Source organism: Ranitomeya imitator, chromosome 10 (genome assembly GCF_032444005.1).
Source record: "Ranitomeya imitator isolate aRanImi1 chromosome 10, aRanImi1.pri, whole genome shotgun sequence".
Taxonomy (NCBI): domain Eukaryota; kingdom Metazoa; phylum Chordata; class Amphibia; order Anura; family Dendrobatidae; genus Ranitomeya; species Ranitomeya imitator.
In genome coordinates this window covers 10,007,218-10,034,689 of record NC_091291.1, presented here as the reverse complement: position 1 = coordinate 10,034,689, position 27,472 = coordinate 10,007,218, and the positions used below count along the sequence as shown (strand labels likewise).

Genomic DNA, 27,472 nt, shown 5'->3' with positions numbered 1-27,472 from the left:
AATAACAACAATATGATCACATATTCCGTACTAATAATGAGAAGTAATATAATCACAGTTTATTAACAATGATAGATAATAATGTAATCACACAGTGTAATAGTAATGATACATAATTATATACAGTATAATAAGTGTTACAGAATAATAATATAATGGCATATTGTATACTAATAACAATACATGATGTAACCACACAGTGTATTAAGTCATGATACATCGTATAATTATATACAGTATAATACTAATGACACATAGAACACTAACCACATACTGATTGCTAGTAATGATACATAATATAACAGCGATGATACATAAGTAACACTTATGGAGGGATGGTGTTACCATACAGAATATTATGTACATGGGTGCAGACGATGATACTTATTATCACATCCACCCAGGGCCTAAGACCAGAGGCGATGATATTCCAAAGAGCAGGAGAAAGTGGCAGAGAAGGGATTTCAGATTACAGCTTATGGAGGAAGCATTTAGCTGCTGCATCAACAACTTCCTGTTGTTTAGTCCTTGGAAGACGCCTTTGGTTGCTGGGTAGATGGAAGCATGATGTAACTTAGAGCTCATGGGCCGCATTGCAGAATCTGTACCATGGCATTATACTATACACAGGACTATGAGTGCATTATAACGTGTGGAGGACTATGGCGAGCATATTATACTATATAGAGGACTATGGGGAGTGCATTATACTATATAGAGGACTATGGGGAGTGCATTATACTATATAGAGGACTATGGGGAGTGCATTATACTATATGGAGGACTATAGTGAGTGCATTATACTATATAGAGGACTATGAGGAGTGCATTATACTATATAGAGGACTATGGGGAGTGCATTATACTATATAGAGGACTATGGGGAGTGCATTATACTATATGGAGGACTATAGTGAGTGCATTATACTATATAGAGGACTATGAGGAGTGCATTATACTAGACAGAGGACTATGAGTGGATTATAGCGTGTGGAGGACTATGGCGAGCACATTATACTATATAGAGGACTATGTGGAGTGCATTATACTATATAGAGGACTATGAGGAGTGCATTATACTATATGGAGGACTATAGTGAGTGCATTATACTATATAGAGGACTATGAGGAGTGCATTATACTATATAGAGGACTATGGGCTGTGCATTATACTATATAGAGGACTATTATGGTGCATTATACTATATAGAGGACTATGGGCTGTGCATTATACTATATAGAGGACTATGAGGAGTGCATTATACTATATAGAGGACTATGGGGAGTGCATTATACTATATGGATGAATATGGCGAGCGCATTATACTATACTAGATGGCAGCCCGATTCTAAAGAATCGGGAGTCTAGAATCCATATATACTTGAAATTCGGCAGGAGCTTGAAGAGCAACGTCACTGGGCCCGCCTCCACGCAGTAGAAACTTGCTGTGAGGTAAAAATTCAAAAATCACACCAAAATGGCAGGCGGAGTGTGTCACAGTACGGCACGTTTCTGATTGGTCGCTCGCAGCAGGCGGCAACCAATCAGACACTGGACACTGTTGACGTCACTTATCTCCGGACATTAGCTCCGGACATTAGCTCTGGACATTATCTCCGCACATTAGCTCCGGACATTAGCTCCGGACATTAGCTCCGGACATTATCTCCGCACATTAGCTCCGGACATTATCTCCGCACATTAGCTCCGGACATTAGCTCCGGACATTAGCTCCGGACATTAGCTCCGGACATTAGCTCCGGACAAAGCCACGGAAGTTGGCACAAATTGCAGCCAGGAAGTAGTATTCTAGGCAATTATATATTAGATAGAAGACTATGAGGAGTGCATTATACTATATATAGGACTATGGGGGTGCATTATAACGTGTGGGGGACTATGGTGAGCGCATTATACTATATAGAGGACTATTAGGAGTGCATTATACTATATGGATGAATATGGCGAGCGCATTATACAATACACAGGACTATGGGGAGTGCATTATACAATACACAGGACTATGGGGAGTGCATTATACTGTATGGTTTCATGGAGAACTATGAGGAATGCATTATACTATATGGAGAAGTATGGGGAGTGCATTTAATATGATACACTCCCCATAGTCCTCTATATAGTATACACTATATATAGTATATACTCCATACTGTATGGAGGCCTATAGAGAGTGCATTATACTGTACGGAGGACTATTGGAAGACCTTTAGGCCCTATTAAGAATCAGGGCTCAGTACATCTGCCACCTCCGCACCCCCATACTGCTTTACCTCTGGAACTTTCTAGGGTTTAGTAAACAAGGCTGCTGAGATGGCTGATAACAGAAAGCAATAGTTTGCACAGTGAATGGATCCACTTTAGTGATAATGTCCCTTTTAGGGCTCGTCGGTGGTGCTGTGCCGCACTGATTGTCCGTCGAACCCTGCGGCTGACCTGTCTTTTCAGTTTTAGCCATCGGATCTGCCCTCAGACGTGACAGAGCACGATTATTAGATTTGCTTTGTGTTCGATATCTATTATTGTCCAGACTCAATCTGTAGAAACACAACCCCGGGCCTCGGCGCAGTAGAGCGGCGGCACAGCCAGGACAAGCGGGGCTCCATGGAGTCGCACTGTATCCCCTAGTGTGCTGATACATTTTCAGGGTGGACTACAGATCATGGGGACCATAATATATAATAATTGGAGCTCTGGTACAAAAGCTTCTCGTTATGTTTCCAGTTTGAGACTGATGGATATATTGTATTGGGTAGAAAGTGGATCAGTGGGTAAGTAAGGTCTATTTTTGATTCCAGGCTATGGGTGTCTGGGAGACATTAGTGCTATCGTGAGTGTTTCAGGGTGCAGAATTTGCATTGCGGACCAAAAGCTTTGTCTCATGTCTCATATAAATATTGGTTGGAAAGTGGATCAGTGAGTAAGATCTACTTTTGATGAATATCTGGGAGACACCAGTTCTATTGATATTATGTGAAAATTTCAGGGTGCGGAATTTGCATTCTGCTCTTTTGTCACGACTTTACTCAGGATAGATAAACTGCACTGGGTGGAAAGTGGATCAGTGAGTAAGACGTACTTTCGATGCTCCTATCAATAGTATGGGATGGTTTTAAAGGTGCAGAATTTGCATTGTAGTCCAAAAGCTTTCTCTCATGTCTATAGTCAGGAATTGATAGATAAAATATACTGGGTGGAAAGTGGATCAGTGAGTAAGACGTACTTTTGATGCTAGACATTAATCCTATAGATAGTATGGGATGGTTTTAGGGTGCAGAATTTGCATTGTATTCCAAAAGCTTTCTCTCATGTTTATAGTCAGGAATTGATAGATAAAATATACTGGGTGGAAAGTGGATCAGTGAGTAAGACGTACTTTCGATGCTAGACATTAATCCTATCGATAGTATGGGATGGTTTTAAGGTGCAGAATTTGCACTGTAGTCCAAAAGCTTTCTTTCATGTCTATAGTCAGGAAATGATAGATAAAATATACTGGGGGGGAAGGTGGATCAGTGAACAAGATGTACTTTAGTCACTGGCAATTGTTATCTGGGTGACATCAATCTTGCCGGTAGTACATGAATGTTTCATTAGCATATTGGGTCCATAAAGCTTCCTTTCATATCTGTAGTCAGAGACTGGTGGATAAACTATACTAGAAAAAGGTGGATCAGTGAGTAAGATGTATTATAGCACCAGTTAGGACAGCAGTCGTATCAAGTGTACATGAACGTTTTCCAAGTTTTGGTGCAGATTGTGCATTAGTTTCCATAAGCTTCCTGTAGAAGTTGATGGATAAACTATACTGGTTGGAAAGTGGATCAGTGAGTAAGATTTCTTTGTATGTTATATTTTTCTATTTTACTTTGGGAACATACTCATTATTGTTTTGCTTTGTTACGTAATGTTGATTGGGGTAAGACTTAATCAGTACCATTAAATCTTTCCTGGGACCTGGGGTGAGTGTCAGGGCAGTATAATGAGGTCTAATGTTGGATCAGTGAGTAAAAGTATAGAAATGTGGGTTAGTGAGAACTAAACAGTGATGTTCTGTATCCCGTGGATGGAAAATACAATTCCTATGCACGCTGTGAGCTGGACAACCGGACAGTCACATAGTGGAAACCACAGCCGTATTAAACTGAAGGGTGGATCAGTGAGTAAAAAAATGTATCCATTGGTTTCTATAGTTATATGTCCTTCGCTATCCCTGCACATTCAATGTCTGTTGCAAATAGGAAAGCAATGCATTTGAGCAGCAGCATATTGAATGCAGCTCCGGATGCAACTGGAGCAGACAACATGAAGTAGGCAATCCTATCGAAAGAGCAACCTGAAGAGTTCTGAATGCAGCTCTGGATGTGATCGGAGTAAAAGACAAAACGTGACTCAAAAAACAAACAAACACTAAATAAAAGCAAATTACAGATGGAGAAGAGATCACTACAAATCCAGGGAAATGTCAGGAGAGAGTGACACAGAAAATGGCAATTAATTAATATTCAGCTTCATTATGGGAAAGATGATTAAGGATTGTGTCATAATTACATGAACCGTCCCCCCGGGAGGGAGTCAGAAAGAGGAAGACGAAGAACGGAGATCAAAGGAGGGAGAGGGTGCCAGGAAGGGAAGGGTGATCCAAGGGCTCTGGTGATTAAAGGAGATCTCTACAGGGTTATAGTTATAGAGTGACAAGGGGCGAAAGATGGAGGAACGTGCAGACCCTGGTGGAGGTTACATCCCAATGCCCCATGGGGGGACAACCTTACTGGTAGGGCAGCCATGGAGGACATGCTGCACAGGATTCGGTTCATCACTGCTTAATCACATGATGTCATTCACAATAGGTGATGTCACAGCTCACCTCCTCCTGTACAATGACTGATAACATCTCTATATACAGTAGATAACACAAGATCCACCATTCACAATAGGTGATGTCACAGCTCACCTCTTCCTCCTGTACAATGACTGATAACACCTCTATATACAGTAGATAACACAGGATCCACCATTCACAATAGGTGATGTCACAGCTCACCTCCTCCTCCTGTACAATGACTGATAACACCTCTATATACAGGAGATAACACAGGATCCACCATTCACAATAGGTGATGTCACAGTTCACCTCCTCCTCCTGTACAATGACTGATAACACCTCTATATACAGTAGATAACACAGGATCCACCATTCACAATAGGCAATGTCACAGCTCACCTCCTCCTCCTGTACAATGACTGATAACACCTCTATATACAGTAGATAACACAGGATCCACCATTCACAATAGGTGATGTCACAGCTCACCTCCTCCTCCTGTACAATGACTGATAACACCTCTATATACAGTAGATAACACAGGATCCACCATTCACAATAGGTGATGTCACAGCTCACCTCCTCCTCATGTACAATGACTGATAACACCTCTATATACAGCAGATAACACACGCTCCATCATTCACAATAGGTGATGTCACAGCTCACCTTCTCCTCTTGTACAATGACTGATAACACCTCTATATACAGTAGATAACACAGGATCCACCATTTACAATAGGTGATGTCACAGGTCACCTTCTCCTCCTGTACAATGACTGATAACACCTCTATATACAGTAGATAACACAGAATCCACCATTCACAATAGGTGATGTCACAGCTCACCTCCTCCTACTGTACAATGACTGATAACATCTCTATATACAGTAGATAACACAGGATACACAATTCACAATAGGTGATGTCACAGCTCACCTCCTCCTCCTGTACAATGACTGATAACACCTCTATATACAGTAGATAACACAGGATCCACCATTCACAATAGGTGATGTCACAGCTCACCTCCTCCTCCTGTACAATGATTGATAACACCTCTATATACAGCAGATAACACAGGATCCACCATTCAGAATAGGTGATATCACAGCTCACCTCCTCCTACTGTACAATGACTGATATCACCTCTATATACAGTAGATAACACAGGATCCACCATTCACAATAGATGATGTCACAGCTCACCTCCTCCTCCTGTACAATGACTGATAGCACCTCTATATACAGTAGATAACACAGGATCCACCATCCACAATAGGTGATGTCACAGCTCACCTCCTCCTCCTGTACAATGACTGATAACACCTCTATATACAGTAGATAACACAGGATCCACCATTCAGAATAGGTGATATCACAGCTCACCTCCTCCTACTGTACAATGACTGATAACACCTCTATATACAGAAGATAACACAGGATCCACCATTCACAATAGGTGATGTCACAGCTCACCTCCTCCTACTGTACAATGACTGATAACATCTCTATATACAGTAGATAACACAGGATACACAATTCACAATAGGTGATGTCACAGCTCACTTCCTCCTCCTGTACAATGACTGATAACACCTCTATATACAGAAGATAACACAGGATCCACCATTCACAATAGGTGATGTCACAGCTCACCTCCTCCTCCTCCTGTACAATGATTGATAACACCTCTATATACAGTAGATAACACAGGATCCACCATTCACAATAGGTGATGTCACAGCTCACCTCCTCCTCCTGTACAATGATTGATAACACCTCTATATACAGTAGATAACACAGGATCCACCATTCACAATAGGTGATGTCACAGCTCTTCTCCCTTGACAATTTCCCTTGCACATGCTCATTAGATGCTTCTATACAATAGCTTGTGATATCTATTGCTGCTAATGTGCAAGTGCATTTCCTCAATTTTTTTGTAAAAAAAAATAAGAATTGTAATAAGGAAAAACTTGCTAAATTGTTTTTAAAAATATATTCATTTATGACAACAACCTCCTTTGACGACTAGATTATTTTGTGATTATAATAATAATAATAATAATTTTTATTTATATAGCGCCAACATATTCCGCAGCGCTTTACAAATTATAGAGGGGACTTGTACATACAATAGACATTACAGCATAACAGAAATACAGTTCAAAACAGATACCAGGAGGAGTGAGGGCCCTGCTGCTCGCAAGCTACAAACTATGGGGAAAAGGGGAGACACGAGAGGTGGATGGTAACAATTGCTTTAGTTATTCGGACCGGCCATAGTGTAAGGCTCAGGTGTTCATGTAAAGCTGCATGAACCAGTTACCTGCCTAAGTATGTAGCAGTACAGACACAGAGGACTATTAACTGCATAAAGTGAATGAGAACATAATGCAAGGAACCTTTTTTTTTTTTTTTTTTATTATAAATAGGCCACACAGGGATCGTTAGGTTAATGCATTGAGGCGGTAGGCCAGTCTGAACAAATGAGTTTTTAGGGCACGCTTAAAACTGTGGGGATTGGGGATTAATCGTATTAACCTAGGTAGTGCATTCCAAAGAATCGGCGCAGCACGTGTAAAGTCTTGGAGACGGGAGTGGGAGGTTCTGATTATTGAGGATGCTAACCTGAGGTCATTAGCGGAGCGGAGGGCACGGGTAGGGTGGTAGACTGATACCAGGGAGGAGATGTAGGGTGGTGCTGAGCCATGGAGTGCTTTGTGGATGAGGGTAGTAGTTTTGTACTGGATTCTGGAGTGGATGGGTAACCAGTGTAATGACTGGCACAGGGTAGAGGCATCGGTGTAACGGTTGGTGAGGAATATGATCCTGGCTGCAGCATTCAGGACAGATTGGAGCGGGGAGAGTTTGGTAAGAGGGAGGCCGATTAGTAGAGAGTTACAATAGTCCAGACGAGAATGAATAAGTGAAACAGTCAGAGTTTTTGCAGAGTTGAAAGTAAGAAAAGGGCGAATTCTAGAAATGTTTTTGAGATGCAGATAAGAAGAGCCAGTGATCGGATGTAGGGGGTGAATGAAAGCTCGGAATCAAGGATGACCCCAAGGCAGCGGGCATGTTGCTTTGGAGTAATGGTGGAACCGCACACGGAGATGGCAATGTCAGGCAAAGGTAGGTTAGTAGAGGGAGAGAACACGAGGAGTTCAGTTTTTGACAGGTTTAGTTTCAGATAGAGGGAGGACATGATGTTAGAGACGGCGGTAAGACAATCACTGGTGTTTTCTAAAAAGGCAGGCGAGATATCAGGAGCAGAAGTGTATAATTGGGTGTCATCAGCATAGAGATGGTACTGGAACCCAAATCTACGGATTGTTTGTCCAATAGGGGCAGTATACAAAGAGAAGAGAAGGGGACCTAGGACTGATCCTTGAGGAACCCCAACAGTAAGGGGAAGGTGAGAGGAGGAGGAACCAGCAAAACATACAGTGAAGGATCGGTCAGAGAGATAGGAGGAGAACCAGGAGAGAACGGTGTCCTTGAGGCCGATGGAGCGGAGCATAGTGAGGAGGAGCTGATGATCCACAGTAATTCACAGTGATTCCAGGATGACGTTCCTGTCCGGGGGATGGTCCCCTTGAGATGCAATAATAGACTGTTGCATTGAGGCTTATTCCCATATATATATATATATATATATATATATATATATATAAATATGCCCTGGACAGAGCATGAGTGACCTACATTATATACATATAAGCCTATGTGTTATTTCTAATGCACTTATTGAGCCCCCTAAGTGCCAGCCATGTGCCCCCCGATTCCTAGGAGAACTCTATGTAGGCAGACGTGAAGTGTGAATGCAGAAAACCCGGCAGCGAGGAATCCCCCCACTTACTACGGTTATAGTGAGCCGACCTGGTGTGCAAAGCTCAAAGCAAGGGGGCGGATGAATGAAAGCGCTGCGCTACTACAGCAAAATGTGCAGCACCAGGCACCGGGCGCGAAAGTCATGCTCGAAAGGTAAAAAGAGGATGAATGCACTAAGGCATTATGGAAAGTTATTGGGCCCCAGTGCTTTAATTATACTCCGATGGGTCCTGGGGTAAAATGTGGACCTGTGTCCCCTGCTGAACGTGGGTCAGATGTATGGGCCCTTATAGCTTTATAGAACCTATAAAAGCATGCGTATTCACCCTCCAGGTAATAATGTCGCCCGTCCTAACCCCTTCCTGTAATAATGTCCTGCGACCTGGCCCCTTCCTGTAATAATGGTGCCATCCTGGCTCCTTCTTGTAACAATGTCCCTGTCCTGACCACTTCGTTGTAATAATGTCCTCCCGTCCTCATCCATTCCTGTAATAATGTCCCCCATCCTGGTCCTTTCCTGTAATAATGTCCCCTTGTCCTGGCCCTTACCTGTAATAATGTTCCTCCATCCTGGCTGGCCCCTTCCTGTAATAATGTCCTCCTGTCCTGACTCCTTCCTGTAAAAATGTCCTCCCAACCTGGCCCCTTTCTGTAATAATGTCCCGACCCCTTCCTGTAATAATGTCCTCCCAACCTGGCCCCTTCCTGTAATAATGGCCCCATCCTGGCCCCTTTTTTAATAATGTCACTGTCCTGGCTCCTTCCTATAATAATGTCCCCCATCCTGACCCCTTCCTGTAATAATGCCCCCCGTCCTAGCCACTTCCTATAATAATGTCCCCCTTGGCCCCTTCCTGTAACAATGTCCGCTCAACCTGGCTTCTTTCTGTTATAATGTCCCTCCATCCTAACCCCTTCCTGTAACAATGTCCTCCCAATCTGGCCCCTTCCTGTAATAATGGCTCCCGTCCTGGCCCCTTCCTTTAATAATTGCCCCATCCTGGTCCCTTCCTGTAATAATGTCCCCATCCTGGCCCCTTCCTGTAATAATGCCCCCTTACTGTAATAATGTCCCCATCTTGGCCCCTTCCTGTAATAGTGTCCCCCCTATCCTGGCCTCTTCCTGTTATAATGTCCCCCGTCCTAGCCACTTCCTATAATAATGTCCTTCCCCCGTCCCGGCCCCTTCCTGTAATAACCTCATCCCGTCCTGGCCCTGCAGTGGCCTCTAGTGGTCAGAAGTAACACCGCAGGCATGCATTCAGTATGTTGTATAGATACTGTATATAAACACTTTAGACGTGTAAAATGTTCTGTAACACAGTCGGCGCAGTGCTTACACCAGATCTACAGCTAAACTTGCCTACTGTGCCCAGTTTTCCATGGACACCAAACAAGAAAGGGTCATGTTTTATGTAAAACCCACCCAAATGCAGTTTTTCAGAATGGGGTCAGATGCATTACCAGAAAGGATGTGATGGTTTTGGGGGAAGAACCTGGGCAAGACCTGGGACATTTGGCAAATATGCCTACAGCCCCTTCATAGAAGTCCCAGAGATTAGACCCCCACTAAAAAGATGGCAACACCCCTTTTAATGAAATTACTTAAAAGGAAACTCCAGAGCCATTTGGTTTAGTTATGGTAGTTACCTCCTGATATTGTATTTCATAATTTATTCTTAATGTAATAAAACTCTGCTCAATATGCACTGCAAGCAATGCTGCTGGATAAAGTATGGGGAGCAGATGAGACAGAAGGTGAGTTCTAGACTATCTAGAATTCAATAAGTATTTGTGTTAGTGATAGCAAATACTTGATCATGTTCTTGCTGTAATGAAACTGATGTACATGCGCTGATTTTTACTTGAGCTTGTGAACAAGCAGTGCTGCAGTGTAAAGTATGGGGAGCAGATGAAACAGATGGTGAGTTCTAGACTATCCAGAACTCAATAAGTATTTGTGTTGCTTATAGCAAATACTTAATCATGTACTTGCTGTAAGGAAATACTGATGTGCATGCACTGATTTTCAGTTGAACTTGTGAACAAGCAATGCTGCTGGATAAAGTATGGGGGGCAGATGAGACAGAAGGTGAGTTCGAGACTATCTAGAACTCAATAAGTATTTGTGTTAGTGATAGAAATTACCATATCATGTACTTGCTGTGATGAAACTTTGATGTACATGCGCTGATTTTCAGTTGAACTTGTGAACAAGCAGTGCTGCAGTGTAAAGTATGGGGAGCAGATGAGACAGAAGGTGAGTTCTAGACTATCTAGAACTCCATAAGTACTTGTGTTAGTGACAGCAAATACTTGACCATGTTCTTGCTGTAATGAAACTCTGATGTGCATGCACTGATTTTCAGTTGAACTTCTGAACAAGCAATGCTGCTGGATAAAGTATGGGGCAGATGAGACAGAAGGTGAGTTCGAGACTATCTAGAACTCAATAAGTATTTGTGTTAGTGATAGAAATTACCATATCATGTACTTGCTGTAATGAAACTCTGATGTGCATGCACTGATTTTCAGTTGAACTTATGAACAAGCAGTGCTGCAGTGTAAAGTATGGGGAGCAGATGAGACAGAAGATGAGTTCTAGACTATCTAGAACTCAATAAGTATTTGTGGTAGTGATAGCAAATACATGATCATGTTCTTGCTGTAATGAAACTCTGATGTGCATGCACTGATTTTCAGTTCAACTTGTGAACAAGCAGTGCTGCAGTGTAAAGTATGGGGAGCAGATGAGACAGAAGATGAGTTCTAGACTATCTAGAACTCAATAAGTATTTGTGGTAGTGATAGCAAATACATGATCATGTTCTTGCTGTAATGAAACTCTGATGTGCATGCACTGATTTTCAGTTGAACTTATGAACAAGCAGTGATGCAGTGTAAAGTATGGGGAGCAGATGAGACAGAAGGTGAATTCTAGACTGTCTAGAACTCAATAAGTATTTGTGTTAGTGATAGCAAATACTTGATCATGTACTTGCTGTAATGAATCTCTGATGTACATGCGCTGATTTTCAGTTGAACTTGTGAACAAGGAATGCTGCTGGATAAAGTATTGGGAGCAGATGAGACAGAAGGTGTGTTCTAGACTATGTAGAACTCAATAAGTGTTTGTGTTAGTGATAGCAAATACTTGATCATGTACTTGCTGTAATGAAGCTTTGATGTACATGCGCTGATTTTCAGTTGAACTTGTGAACAAGCAGTGCTGCAGTGTAAAGTATGGGGAGCAGATGAGACAGAAGGTGTGTTCTAGACTATCTAGAACTCAATAAGTGTTTGTGTTAGTGATAGCAAATACTTGATCATGTACTTGCTGTAATGAAGCTCTGATGTACATGCGCTGATTTTCAGTTGAACTTGTAAACAAGCAAGCAATGCTGCTGGATAAAGTATGGGGAGCAGATGAGACAGAAGGTGTGTTCTAGACTATCTAGAACTCAATAAGTGTTTGTGTTAGTGATAGCAAATACTTGATCCTGTACTTGCTGTAATGAAGCTTTGATGTACATGCCCTGATTTTCAGTTGAACTTGTGAACAAGCAATGCTGCTGGATAAAGTATGGGGAGCAGATGAGACAGAAGGTGTGTTCTAGACTATCTAGAACTTAATAAGTGTTTGTGTTAGTGATAGCAAATACAGTGGGGCAAAAAAGTATTTAGTCAGTCAGCAATAGTGCAAGTTCCACCACTTAAAAAGATGAGAGGCGTCTGTAATTTATATCATAGGTAGACCTCAACTATGGGAGACAAACTGAGAAAAAAAAATCCAGAAAATCACATTGTCTGTTTTTTTATCATTTTTTTTGCATTTTATGGTGGAAAATAAGTATTTGGTCAGAAACAAACAATCAAGATTTCTGGCTCTCACAGACCTGTAACTTCTTCTTTAAGAGTCTCCTCTTTCCTCCACTCATTACCTGTAGTAATGGCACCTGTTTAAACTTGTTATCAGTATAAAAAGACACCTGTGTACACCCTCAAACAGTCTGACTCCAAACTCCTCTATGGTGAAGACCAAAGAGCTGTCAAAGGACACCAGAAACAAAATTGTAGCCCTGCACCAGGCTGGGAAGACTGAATCTGCAATAGCCAACCAGCTTGGAGTGAAGAAATCAACAGTGGGAGCAATAATTAGAAAATGGAAGACATACAAGACCACTGATAATCTCCCTCGATCTAGGGCTCCACGCAAAATCCCACCCCGTGGGGTCAGAATGATCACAAGAACGGTGAGCAAAAATCCCAGAACCACGCGGGGGGACCTAGTGAATGAACTGCAGAGAGCTGGGACCAATGTAACAAGGCCTACCATAAGTAACACACTACGCCACCATGGACTCAGATCCTGCAGTGCCAGACGTGTCCCACTGCTTAAGCCAGTACATGTCCGGGCCCGTCTGAAGTTTGCTAGAGAGCATTTGGATGATCCAGAGGAGTTTTGGGAGAATGTCCTATGGTCTGATGAAACCAAACTGGAACTGTTTGGTAGAAACACAACTTGTCGTGTTTGGAGGAAAAAGAATACGGAGTTGCATCCATCAAACACCATACCTACTGTAAAGCATGGTGGTGGAAACATCATGCTTTGGGGCTGTTTCTCTGCAAAGGGGCCAGGACGACTGGTCCGGGTACATGAAAGAATGAATGGGGCCATGTATCGTGAGATTTTGAGTGCAAACCTCCTTCCATCAGCAAGGGCATTGAAGATGAAACGTGGCTGGGTCTTTCAACATGACAATGATCCAAAGCACACCGCCAGGGCAATGAAGGAGTGGCTTCGTAAGAAGCATTTCAAGGTCCTGGAGTGGCCTAGCCAGTCTCCAGATCTCAACCCTATAGAAAACCTTTGGAGGGAGTTGAAAGTCCGTGTTGCCAAGCGAAAAGCCAAAAACATCACTGCTCTAGAGGAGATCTGCATGGAGGAATGGGCCAACATACCAACAACAGTGTGTGGAAACCTTGTGAAGACTTACAGAAAACGTTTGACCTCTGTCATTGCCAACAAAGGATATATTACAAAGTATTGAGATGAAATTTTGTTTCTGACCAAATACTTATTTTCCACCATAATATGCAAATAAAATGTTAAAAAAACAGACAATGTGATTTTCTGGATTTTTTTTTCTCAGTTTGTCTCCCATAGTTGAGGTCTACCTATGATGTAAATTACAGACGCCTCTCATCTTTTTAAGTGGTGGAACTTGCACTATTGCTGACTGACTAAATACTTTTTTGCCCCACTGTACTTGATAATTTACTTGCTGTAATGAAGCTCTGATGTACATGTGCTGATTTTCACTTGAGCTTATGAACAAGGAATGCTGCTGGATAAAGTATGGAGGAAATGAGCATCTGAGACAGGAGGTGTATTTCAAATAATTTTGATAAATCGATAAATGAGTACTGAGCATATTCAGACAGAATCTTCTCCAATCAGAAGGTCATTTCCATAGCCGGATAATTATCCGCAGCCATGAACGTGGAGCATTAGAAGTGATCTCAGCGCCAGCTGTTCTTCTTCCTGTTACATTTTAGTAAAACTAATGTCTTCTTCTCTCCAGATATTCTTCAATCTTGAAGGAAACGTCTCCAGATTCCAAGACGTACTCATCCCTTTAAGAAGTGCCTGGTGGTGGCGCCTTCCCAACATTGCAGGCAGGGGTGGCGGGACTGGCTGCAGCCTCCATCCCAATCTAAAATTAGCCCCCCTTGGAATGATCAGCTTGGGGGGAGATCAAGTAACATCTTCTAGAAGAGGAATCAGAGAAGTGGGGGGTCGGAGGAGTCCGAGACTTTACAGGGCGGAAAGTAACAAGACGAAGAAAAGCGTGAAAGAAGTGAGGACGGGAGGAGAAATCTTATAAAGTAGTGTTATAAGGAGGCTGGAAATGTAAGAAGGCAGCGGAGAAGGAACATACCGCGTCTTAAGAAGGAGAAGACTTCTGCTGGCTCCTGATCACCCAGGACAAGCCATGGACTACTGGGCGACCCTGCTTATTTGCCTCACGGCAGGTGGGTGACCTCCTTCTACTTTCGGTCAATTCTCTATTTAAAGGGTAATTCTACTTTTATCCCATAGCACCAGGGTTGGACATACCATTGGTGCAACCTCACAGGGGCCCAAGAGGTAAGAGGGCCACGTCTACCTTCAAAGCTATTGGACTGCAAGGACCCATATATTGTCCTTGCGTTGGGTTCCAAATTTTCCAACAGATCTCCATGACGTGGTCGAATAGACAACTTTCGGTGGAGTTCCCCTTTAAATCGGTTAAACTGATGATGAATTTGACAGTATTTACGGTAAACAATAAACAATGTAACAGTTCCCTGCACATGGGTGTATAAGAGCCGAGGGTGCGGTGTATAGGACGCTCTTGTGGGGGTTTTAGGTTGTGTAATAGGACGGCGGGGAAGGTCTTATGTCTTTCTGACCATCTGGAGGACTTGTTTTTGCTGACTGGGGGTTGTGGTTGGGGGGGAATATTAGGTTATAATAATACACTGAGCGGCTCGTGATCGGTGACCGCTCTGACATTTTGCAGCATTGGAGAATGCATATAATGTTATACATAGCTGCAGGGAATGAGGCGCAGTGACATAATCGCCTTCTCCTAATATTTATGACCTCACAACGTATCTTGTGTGGTCATTGAACTTGGGGGGGTCATTGGGGGTCATACTTACCATAAAGCCAGGACGTGCCAGAGTTCTGCAGTAACTTTGACAACTGTCTATCATTTATTAATTTATCTCTCCAAACTGTCAGTGGATGCGACACTTCACAGACGATGCCCCAAACGACTTATGATGGGGCCTTTTGGGTTTCGGGTGTATAAAGAGGACGCAAGCAGAACAGCTGAGGGTTTGTTACAGTTGTACTCAGTCTAGACAATCCTCTATGAGATAAATACATCAGACTAAATCTCGCTCCCGCCCTGTTACCTGGTTGAGTTTTTCATCACCTCTGTATAAACAAGAAGATCCCCATTAAGCAGGATAAAGTATATTTCCTATGCTCTAACTTGTTACAATGTATCAATGCAGACAATCCTCTTTGAGCTAAACTCAATCTCTCTTCTGCCCTGATACTTTGTTACAGGATGTTTATCTCACAGAGGATTGTACTGATACATTGTAAAAAACTATTTGGAAAGGATAGAGGCTTGTGATGCATTTTGCTCACTGAGGAGTGTCTAGACTGATACATTGTAAGAAGCTTTAAAGTCAGGAGAGAGATACGTGCTGATGACGTGTTTAACTAATAGAGGATTGTCTACATTGATACATTGTATTTTGCTTTCAAAGGATTGTCTACAGCGATACATTGTATTTAGCTCACAGAGGATTGTCTACATTGATACATTGTATTTAGCTCACAGAGGATTGTCTACATTGATACATTGTATTTAGCTCACAGAGGATTGTCTACATTGGTACATTGCATTTAGCTCACAGAGGATTTTCTACATTGATACATTGTATTTAGCTCACAGGATTGTCTACGTTGATACATTGTATTTAGCTCACAGAGCATTGTCTATGTTGATACATTGCATTTTACTCACGGAGAATTTTCTACATTGATACATTGTATTAATCTAACAGAGGATTATCTACATTGATACACTATATTTAGCTCACAGCTCATTGTCTAACTTGATACATTGTGTTTAGATCTCAGAGAACTGGCTACATTTTTACATTGTGTTTAGCTCACAGAGGATTGTTTACATTGATACACTGTATTTTGATCATGGATGATTGTCCACATTGATACATTATATTATTCTCACAGAGGATTGTCTACATTGATACATTGTATTTAGCTCAAAGAGGATTGTCTACAGCGATACATTGTATTTAGCTCACAGATGATTGTCCACATTGATACATTGCATTAATCTCACAGAGGATTGTCTACAGTGATACATTGTATTTAGCTCACAGGATTGTGTACAGTGATACATTGTATTTAGCTCACAGAGGATTGTCTACATTGATACATTGTATATTGATCACAGATGATTGTCCACATTGATACATTGTATTTTGCTCATAGAGGATTGTCTACAGTGATACATTGTATTTAGCTCACAGGATTGTCTACAGTGATACATTGTATTTTGCTCACAGATGATTGTCCACATTGATACATTGCATTAATCTCACAGAGGATTGTCTACAGTGATACATTGTATTTAGCTCATAGAGGATTATCTACATTGATACACTATATTTAGCTCGCAGAGGATTGTCTAACTTGATACAATGTGTTTAGATCTCAGAGAACTGGCTAAATTTTTACATTGTATTTAGCTCACAGAGGATTGTCTTCATTTTACATTGTGTTTAGCTCACAGAGGATTGTCCACATTGATACATTGTATTAATCTCACAGAGGATTGTCTACATTGATACATTGTATTTAGCTCATAGAGGATTGTCTACAGTGATACATTGTATTTAGCTCACAGAGGATTGTCTACAGCGATACATTGTATTTAGCTCACAGAGGATTATCTGCAGTGATACATTTTATTTAGCTCATAGAGGATTGTCTACAGCGATACATTGTATTTAGCTCACAGAGGATTGTCTACAGCGATACATTGTATTTAGCTCACAGAGGATTGTCTACAGTGATACATTGTATTTAGCTCACAGAGGATTATCTGCAGTGATACATTTTATTTAGCTCATAGAGGATTGTCTACAGTGATACATTGTATTTAGCTCACAGGATTGTCTACAGTGATACATTGTATTTAGCTCACAGAGGATTATCTATAGTGATACATTGCATTTAGCTCACAGGATTGTCTACAGTGATACATTGTATTTAGCTCACAGAGGATTGTCTGCAGTGATACATTTTATTTAGCTCATAGAGGATTGTCTACAGTGATACATTGTATTTAGCTCACAGAGGATTATCTACATTGATACATTGTATTTAGCTCATAGAGGATTGTCTACAGTGATACATTGTATTTAGCTCACAGGATTGTCTACAGTGATACATTGTATTTAGCTCACAGAGGATTATCTATAGTGATACATTGCATTTAGCTCACAGGATTGTCTACATTAATACATTGTATTTAGCTCATAGAGGATTGTCTACAGTGATACATTGTATTTAGCTCACAGAGGATTATCTACATTGATACATTGTATTTAGCTCATAGAGGATTGTCTACAGCGATACATTGTATTTAGCTCACAGGATTGTCTACAGTGATACATTGTATTTAGCTCACAGAGGATTGTCTACAGCGATACATTGTATTAGATCACAGAGGATTGTCTACAGCGATACATTGTGTTTAGCTCACAGGATTATCTACAGTGATACAGTGTATTTAGCTCACAGAGGATTGTCTACATTGATACATTGTATTTAGATCACAGAGTATTGTCTACAGTGATACATTGTATTAGCTCACAGGATTGTCTACAGTGATACATTGTATTTAGCTCACAGAGGATTGTCTACAGTGATACATTGTATTAGATCACAGAGGATTATCTACATTGATACATTGTATTTAGATCACAGAGTATTGTCTACAGTGATACATTGTATTTAGCTCACAGAGGATTGTCTACAGTGATACATTGTATTTAGCTCACAGAGGATTATCTATAGTGATACATTGTATTTAGCTCACAGAGGATTGTCTACAGTGATGCATTGTATTAGCTCACAGGATTGTCTACAGCGATACCTTGTATTTAGCTCACAGAGGATTGTCTACAGTGATACATTGTATTAGATCACAGAGGATTATCTACATTGATACATTGTATTAGATCACAGAGGATTGTCTACATTGATACATTTTAACAAGCGATCAGTATAGAGAGCTTTGTGCCGCCAATATTTTTTGCTCACAGAGGTTTGTCTGGACTGATACATTACAGAAATCTCTCAGGATATGCTGATTATGTGTTTTCCTCACAGAGGATTGTCTTGATTTATACATTGCAACAGAATCTCAGCTGCGAGTAGCATTGAATGTGTAGACTTTTCATTGTTTGTGGTATATTATACTAGGAGCCCTGCTAAGAAGTCAGACTGAGGTGTTGCGCGCCGCACTCTTCGCTTACTCATCGCGTGCGAGCGTTTTTGTGTATTTTATGATGATTGGATGAAATCCAGAGTAAAGTAAACTGTGAGCTGCTGGCAAAGACTGAAATCCTCTGCTCCATTAAAGAAGCAGGTCAGATATGTCAGTGACTGGCAGGTATGGGATTGCTCGGACTCTCAGTGATGCTTATTTTAAGGTGATCTTCAAACTTTGGAACAAAGGGATCTATTCAGGAATGGACACATCATCGATGCAACCTCTGCAACCACACAGGGACCCAAGAGGTAAAGGGACCACTTCTACCTCCAAAACGGTTGAATTTCCACTGGTGTTGCTTCTTACAGGTCTATGGGACCACGAACACATCCAAACTGCCCTTGTGTCCAGTAGACCATTGCCCCCCCCCCCCCCCGACTTGGGCTTCACCAGTGCCGTCTTCTGGATGAGATACACATAGTGTCAGAAGATGGATGGACTGGTAGCCAGTAGACCATTGGACCTCATTGGGACTACTTGTGGTCCAGCTGAGTGGTTCATCTGAGATTTCCTGAGAGTTGGGTGGTCTCTGGGCCGCCATTGACCCTTTGTACTTAGTAGTAATGGTCCTGGCTCATGGTCCTCCAACATTACCATCTTCTGGTTGGTCTACATGTAGTGTCAGAAGGTGGATGATCAGGTGCCCAAGCCCAGTAGACCATTGAATCCCCTTAGTACTACTCATGGTCCAGCTAAGTGTTAAACCTGAGATTTGGGTGATCCCTGGGCCACAATTGACCCTTTGTACTTAGTAGTGTTGGTCCTGGCTCATGGTCCTCCACCAGTGCCATCTTCTGGTTGGCATACATGTAGATTCAGAAGGTGGATGGACTGGTACCCAGTACGCCATCGGAACCCCTTGGTACTACTCATTGTCAAGCTAAGTGGTTCATCTGAGATTTCCTGAGTTTTGGGTGGTCTCTCGGCCACAATTTACCCTTTGGACTTAATAGTGATGGTCCTGGCTCATGGTCCTCCAACAGTACCATCTTCCAGTTCATCTACATGTAGTGTTGGTAGGTGGATGGAGAGGTGCCCTTGCCCAGTAAACCATTGAATCCCCTTAGTACTACTCATGATCCAGCTAAGTGTTGCACCTGAGATTTCCTGAGATTTGGGTGATCTCTGGGCCACAATTGACCCTTTGTACTTAGTAGTGATGGTCCAGGCTCATGGTCCTCCACCAGTGCCATCTTCTGGTTGGTCTACATGTAGTGATGGAAGGTGGATGGACAGGTGCCCATGCCCAGTAGACCATTTGGCCCCCTTGGTACTACTCATAGTCCAGCTAAGTGGTTCATCTGAGATTTCCTGAGACTTGGGTGGTTGTTGGGCCACAATTGACCCTTGTTACTTATTAGTGGTGGTTCTGGCTCATGGTCCTCCATCAGTACCATCTTCTGGTTGGTCTACATAGTGTCAGAAGGTGGATGAACAGGTGTCCAATAGACCTTTGGACCCATGGTCAAACTAAGTGGTTCCGCTGAGATTTCCTGAGATTTGGGTGATCTCTGGGCTACAATTGACCCTTTGTATTTAGTAGTGGTGGTCCTGGCTCATGGTCCTCCACCAGTGCCATATTCGGGTTGGTCTACATGTAGTGTCAGAAGGTGGATGGACGGGTGACCAGTAGACCATTGGACCCATAGTCCAGCTGAGTGGTTCATCTGAGGTTTCCTGAGATTTAAGTGGTCTCTGGGCAACAATTGACTCTTCGTACTTAGTATTGATGGTCCTGGTTCATGGTCCTCAACCAGTGCCATCTTCTGGTTGGTCTACATGTAGTGTCAGAAGGTAGATGGGCTGGGGTAGATCAGGAGGTGGAGTAGCTGCAGTGAGGATTTTTTTCTTCTGTTCACGTCACTGATGATATTAGAGATGATGGGAGTTAGAATTAGGGAATTAGGGAGTGATTACCCAAAGTCATCTACATACATCCCATCTATGTTCGGTCAATGCGCCTCCATTTATGAGAATCTGCGGCTCCTTTTACACGTGAGCTGCCACCGACTGTAATAGGATTGTGCTATGGTCACGTCCAGTGGTCGGCCATCATGGGAGTTGTAGTTCCTCCTGTCTTTTCAGGATTTTTTCCGTCGACCTCTCCGTTCTCTAATGGCCTCACAGGCTTCATTGTCGTTCTCTCGCTCTTGTTCTAGGAAGGAAATGCTGAACTTGCAGATCTCCTGAAAGAGAATCCCAGAGCCCTGATGGGATGGGGATGGACGGGGAGGAGAGCGAGTGCAAGGGAGGGCTCCGGAGCAGACGCGCTGCTTCGTGCACAGCAGGGATGGGGAAAAGCAAAATGCAATTTCCGATCCGACGAAAAATCCGATTTCCTTTGCTGTAGAGACGAGGCCGGAGTAAATGGAATTATAGCACAATGGGGGCATTGGCAGCCGGCTCCACGTTGTACAGTACGGCCGAGCGGCAGGCCCCGCACGCATGTCAGCGGGTAATTACAGGGTTAATACGGGAAGTAAGAGCAGAAATCACAATGCAATAATTAGGTAATTGATTTCATTCTTTCTGATGCCACAATCAGTAATTACGGAGAAATGTCGCCTCTGCTGTGGAGCGCGGCTGGACTTGTTTGGTTAAGAAGCTTTATACAATGAGCGTCGCTGCAGAAAACCACTGCAAAGCCTCCCACGCCTGAAGGGTTCTGGTATTACACAGACCTGCATTCATCTGCATGGGCACCGTATAATACTGCAGAGTATGTGGCCCCCAGCGCATGGTGCATCCGTATTATAGGAGGGGTAACCAGGGACCCCCAACTGGCAGCATTGAAAACATTCATATGGGCCAGAAACCTTCAGCTTCCATTATTGTCTCGGTCCATCTTATGTAGCAAAGCCGACAGAATGACAGGTCAATTCATAATAAGCACCAAAGAATGACATCACTGTGTGCATTACCCTGTACTGTGACATCACTGTGTGCATTACCCTGTACTGTGATATCACTGTGTGTATTATCCCTGTACTGTGACATCACTGTGTGTATTATCCCTGTACTGTGATATCACTGTGTGTATTATCCCTGTACTGTGACATCACTGTGTGTATTATCCCTGTACTGTGACATCACTGTGTGTATTATCCCTGTACTGTGACATCACTGTGTGTATTATCACTGTACTGTGACATTACTGTCTGTATTATCCCTGTACTGTGACATCACTGTGTGTATTATCCCTGTACTATGACATCACTGTGTGTATTATCCCTATACTATGACATCACTGTGTGTATTATCCCTATACGGTGACATCACTGTGTGTATTATCCCTGTACTGTGACATTACTGTGTGTACTATCCTTGTACTGTGACATTACTGTGTTCATTTGTAAGGGGTGGCAGAAGCTGGTGTATGCCCCACCCCTTTAAATATGTCCTGGGTAATTGTTTGTATAATGTTATGCCATTACAAGTGCTGCTGTGTATACATATAACCTTCATGTATATGTTGTTATAGGGAAAGCGCAGTACTTAATTTAGCCACTAGATGGGGGCACAGAGAGACATGTGAATAGTTGAGATAGGAGGGGCACAGTGGATAAGGCAGGAAAGACTTCCTGGGCAACACGGTGTCACGTAACGTTTGCCACAAGCAAAAGGGCCCGGCCATCTATTTTCTGGGTGGAACATCAGCAGTGGGAACAGTGCAGCAGTGTTAGCGGTGCAGTATAAGTGGGACTGCAGTTGCTACAGGAAGACTAAGCAGTCCGGGCAGGTCACTCATCGTGTGGCGGCTTATGGCATGGGCGGAGGCCATCAGTACCGGGGCGAAACGGCTGAGGGATTTCCCGAACAACGTAAGCCTGGCCAGGGAAGACACTAAGGAACCGAATGGTACGGTTCATCCTGGAAGCGAGCTTAGTGACAGGAACAGGAATGCAGGGAAAGAGACAGAATTGGGAACTGTGAAACCTGATGTTCACGCTGTAAAGAATATGGATGTGCTGCGTACAGAACCAAGTAAAGCTGCTGTTGTTAAAGTTGAGCTGGACTGCGTCTCCCTTTGTATGGTACCGTCTGTGAGGAGCCTTCGGCAGCCCAGGTTGAACCCTGATGGCGCAGAGCCCTCGCACACAGGTACACAGAAGGATAGACATTTTATTGTATTGTGAGGGGAGGCCAGGGTATGATACAGGGATTGCTCTCAGCCATGACTACCACCCTGTCCCATCCTCCAACTTGACGTATCTGTCAGGATGCCGAAACTAGGCAGCGTTGGAATGTTGAGAGAGATGACATCGATGTGACAAGAGAAGATGAGACTGAAAATTTGAAACAAGTGACAAGTATCTCCGCTGTATCTGCTGACACCTTGGAAAGTGAAGAAATTGCGTGGAGGGGAGAGACTGGCACTTTAAATGTGACTGGAATAACAAATTTGCCTGACACCTTTATTATGACCAAGATGGCGGCCACGAAGGTGGAGGAGAATGGCGCTAAAAGATCAGACAACAACTGTGACTTCACCCTTCGTGGGATGGACAGTGCGGAGATGGCGTGAAAACCTGCCAGGCGCCCCCCGTCCTGCCCCTGGTTGGTATGCTGGAGATAACTAGCACTGCGCTTCCTGAAAAAGTTTGAAAGAAAATGGACAGAGCGGCAAGAAGCAAGCCCACCCTGAAATTGGTGGGGCCCGGAAGAAAACTCTGGGTGCAGCTGCACGGTGCCATTATGGGACACGGCGCCGGCAGCGACGCATCAATTTTGCACCCTCCATTTCAGGGGAGTAGGCCACATTGAAAGGAAGTGGCGGCAGGGGGAGGAGCGGGCCCGTCCCGGGCGACAGATAGAAGAAGCAGCCGAAGTGCACACCGTACCTGTGGAAGAAGGTCCCCGGCAGATGCCAGGGCCAGAACACCGCTTGAGAAAACCGGAGCTGCGATGTCCAGCAGAGCAGGAACTCCTTCTACTGGAACTACGGGACGCGGGGCTGAGACGTTCGCGACGACTGGAACAGCTTTGGGATTCGGAACTTCTTTCTCTGAAGCCAGTGTTGCAGCATCGGCGGGGACCAGAGTCAGCAACGGCCTCAGAGGAGCTTGAACCGGAAGAGGTCATTTGGCCGGAGCTGCATCACCAGGAGCTGGAGAGTCTAACAGTTGCCGCAGAGAGATTCGTCATACACGGGACGAGCGTGGAATGCCCACCGAGATCCACTGCGGTGAGTCAATTATGGCCTGTGACCCCGAAAAGTTTTTCTCCGCCGCGGTCCTCTACCCCATCTGACCGGACTATCCTCTGGTCTCTTGCCCCCATGACCGAGTCTCTCGATCTTTTCAGAGATCGTCAACGGGAAACTAGGCCTACGTCTGGCACAGACCCAGCACTGGGTACCTCACACGTCTATCAGGGCGAGGAGGGGCCTTTTCCTACGTCAGGGCAGCCTGCCTGGATTGCGGGCGTAATCGCAGTAAAGAAGCAGCGGGAAAAAGAGATCTGGGCACAGCTGCGTCAGCAAGGTGAGGGCACCATCTCAAGGCGCCGTACCTACGTTCAACTTGTGTTCACCAATCTTGATCAGGGTTTTGGATTTATACGGGAGGTTGGCACTCACGACAAAGTGTATTTTAATTCCGCCTCCGTAAATTTCGGGAGACCCCTGCGAGAAGGGGATTGGGTCTCTTTCTATAAGGAGAACTCCTCCTGAGGCTACTTTGTGGTGGCAGTGGCCCTGCGTACCGAGGAAGGCGGCTCGGAACAATATGTGGGCCCGAGACATGAATCAATGGTACCCCGAGCTTCTCCTACCACCACAGGGAACTGTGACATCACTGTGTGTATTATCTCTCTACTGTGACATCACTATGTTCATTAGTCCTGTACTGTGACATGACTGTGTGTATTATCCCTGTACTATGACATGACTGTGTGCATTTTCCATGTAATGTGGCATGACTGTGCACATTATTCCTGTGCCGCTCGTGGTGTCATGTTGGAGTTGGGCACTAAACCAGGTGTTGCTGTAGTGGCCTCATGGGTATTTGCTGCGCTCCTGTTTCCATAGTTCTCATAGACTTCAGAGCTTGTCTTCTTTCTGTCGCTCCCATAATGGATTAGGTTCCTGGTCCTGGGATCGGAGGCCTCACCAGATTCTGAGCCCCGCGACCTCCACCAATCTTATCTCTACGCTAAATGTTCATAAATGATCCAAATAGAAAAACGTCCGCGCCGCTTTTGAGAAGTGAAGATCCACCGCAGATTCAATGTCAAGTTGGGGGACGATCTTTTTGGATGGTTATTAAGGCGACACATGCAATATCTAAGTTCCGACCAATGGATGAGATGCAACCAGTCGATTATCTCTTTCCACTTTACATTATGATTCCATTCTGGAAACTTGTAAACAATCGTGAATAAGTCATGAAGGCGAAAACGCAACGGAAGAGCCGAAGATGAGGCTGCAATGCAAGTGCCGGGCGTGGCGACAAGCCGGGTCGTACACAAGAAACGTGTATTTAAGTTCTTTCATTCTCCACTCGGTTAACCCTTTAACTGCTGGAATGAAAGTTGACCTGTGGCGTTAAGATGGCCTCCTGTTCCTAACCCTTGACTCCTCCAAGAAGTTATCATCTTTCTTGAGTTAGGGTCTCTATGCACGAGATGTTCAGCCAAGTTGAGCCCCCAACAATTGTAAACCTTCACCCTTATGGATTGTATGGTCTTCTTTGTTACAATCCTCCTGGAAATGACTTAACAGAAAAGTATCAAGTCAAGGAGGGTCCTCGATGGGACCTCGATACCAAGGATCATACGGTGATACAATGTCTCAGCGCTGGCCATAAAAATGAATCAGAAGTGGGGGGTTTATAAAGAGAATTTGCCCTTTTTGAGGACATCATAAATAGGACTTGACCCTTATTTATAAACCAGGCACCTGTCGTCTCTTACCAGTATCCTCCCAGTTATTGCTGACTGCAGAGAACAAAGGGTTAAGAGTTAAGATGATCCATTACCAGCAGAGGCAGCTCCTCACTTACATTAGTAGATGATTGTGTAAAGTGCACTCAGAGCCCCGGGGGCCCGGCCGAGGCCCCAGCACAAAGCAGAGACTGATACCTCTGCAGAAATCCTCATCTACTCTCCCGAAAACATAAGAACGACACCTCAGCTGTATAAAGTCCAGGGACCCCGGTCTTAAAGTCATCACGTCCTTCTTGTTCTCACGGTTCGGGTTATTGGACAGCATTTAACCATGAAGAGATAAAATCCAGCATCTTCTGGGAGGAATCATCATACCCAGGCAGGGATTCTAGAATACTTCCTACAGCTGAGGATTTGTTACATTTGCATCCAGCGTAGACAGTCCTCTATGAGGCAGATACATCAATGTCTCTCCTGTTCTCATAGCTTGTTACAATGTATCAGTGACAGGGCTGCCACTAGAAATTTCGGGGCCCCATACTGGCAAAATTTTCGGGGCCCCCTTGAGACTCCGCCCAGGCTCCACCCCAGCCCCGCCTCCAGGCTCCACCCCTCGAGCTGTCCACAGTCCCACCGCTCTCTCTTGGAAAAACTCCACTTCTCACCTATCACACATTAACAGTTCCCATCACCAGATCACATACATAGCCGGCAGCTTTTGTTTTGGCCAAAAGATTTTTTATGCCGCCACCATAACACAGTAGACACTTTTGGCCGGGCCCTACTCTACTGTAACCTATTAAATATTTGTTAAAATATGCAATACAATTTAGGTATATTTTTATTTATTTTTCAATTTTTTAAATGACCAATAATATCACATACAAAGAACAAATACTGCTACACCATGTCCAGACCACATATTACCACCACATAGTGACTGAATACTACAATTCTGATCAGTAATAAAAAAAAAGCACCATACTATCACCATAAGTGCCATTATACACAGGAGATCTGTACTTAGTATGCAGTGTTTGTGTACAGATAATACAGTGATCACTAGTGAAATTATACACAGGAGCTCTGTATACAGTGTATAGTGTCAGTGTATAGGTAACACACTGACTTACCAGTGACGTCTCTAGGTGAAGTCCTTCATCTTTCATCCAGCACAGACCGCCATCATTTCATCCAGCCAGGACTCGTTTCTGCAGGAAATAACACATTTATCTCGAGCTCTGCTTGTAGAATACATTAATTGATTTTCCCAACTTCTACATTACACGACATGAAGAAAAAGAGGCGACATAGTATCACTCTACACAGTAACAGGATCGCCCCCTCATTTAAAACAGTATCCTCAAAAAATAAAATAAATACATCACTGCAGTAATAATATCCCTAAATTAGTCCCTATGGTAATAATATTCCCCATCCTGGCCACCGTGTGTCTCATTCCTGGCGTCAGCCATATGTTCTCCCATCCTGCCCTCATGAGTATCCATTCTGCCCCATATGATCTCCCCATCCTGACCCATTTGTCTCCATCATATCAATCCTGCCCCATGATCCTGCAAGATCTGTCTCCAATTCTGCCCCCAGTGTCTCCAATTCTTCCCCATCTGTCTCCAGTCATGCCCCCATGTCTTTCATCATACCCCGTATCTCCATTCTGCCCCTGTGTCCAGCATCTCCTCTGCCCCTGTGTCCAGCATCTCCTCTGCCCCTGTGTCCAGCATCTCCTCTGCCCGTGTC

At 43.6% G+C, this 27,472-nt stretch overlaps 1 protein-coding gene across 1 annotated transcript in view; it reads left to right on the top strand.

The window, feature by feature from the left end:
- LOC138651450 (sodium channel regulatory subunit beta-1-like) overlaps positions 1-27,472 on the top strand; it is a 49,184-nt gene that overhangs the window by 1,938 nt on the left and 19,774 nt on the right. Inside the window, exon 2 of the mRNA XM_069741663.1 lies at positions 14,264-14,714. Coding sequence (XP_069597764.1) covers positions 14,675-14,714 — 40 coding nt within the window. The 5' untranslated portion in view covers positions 14,264-14,674. The remainder of the gene's footprint in view (positions 1-14,263; positions 14,715-27,472) is intronic.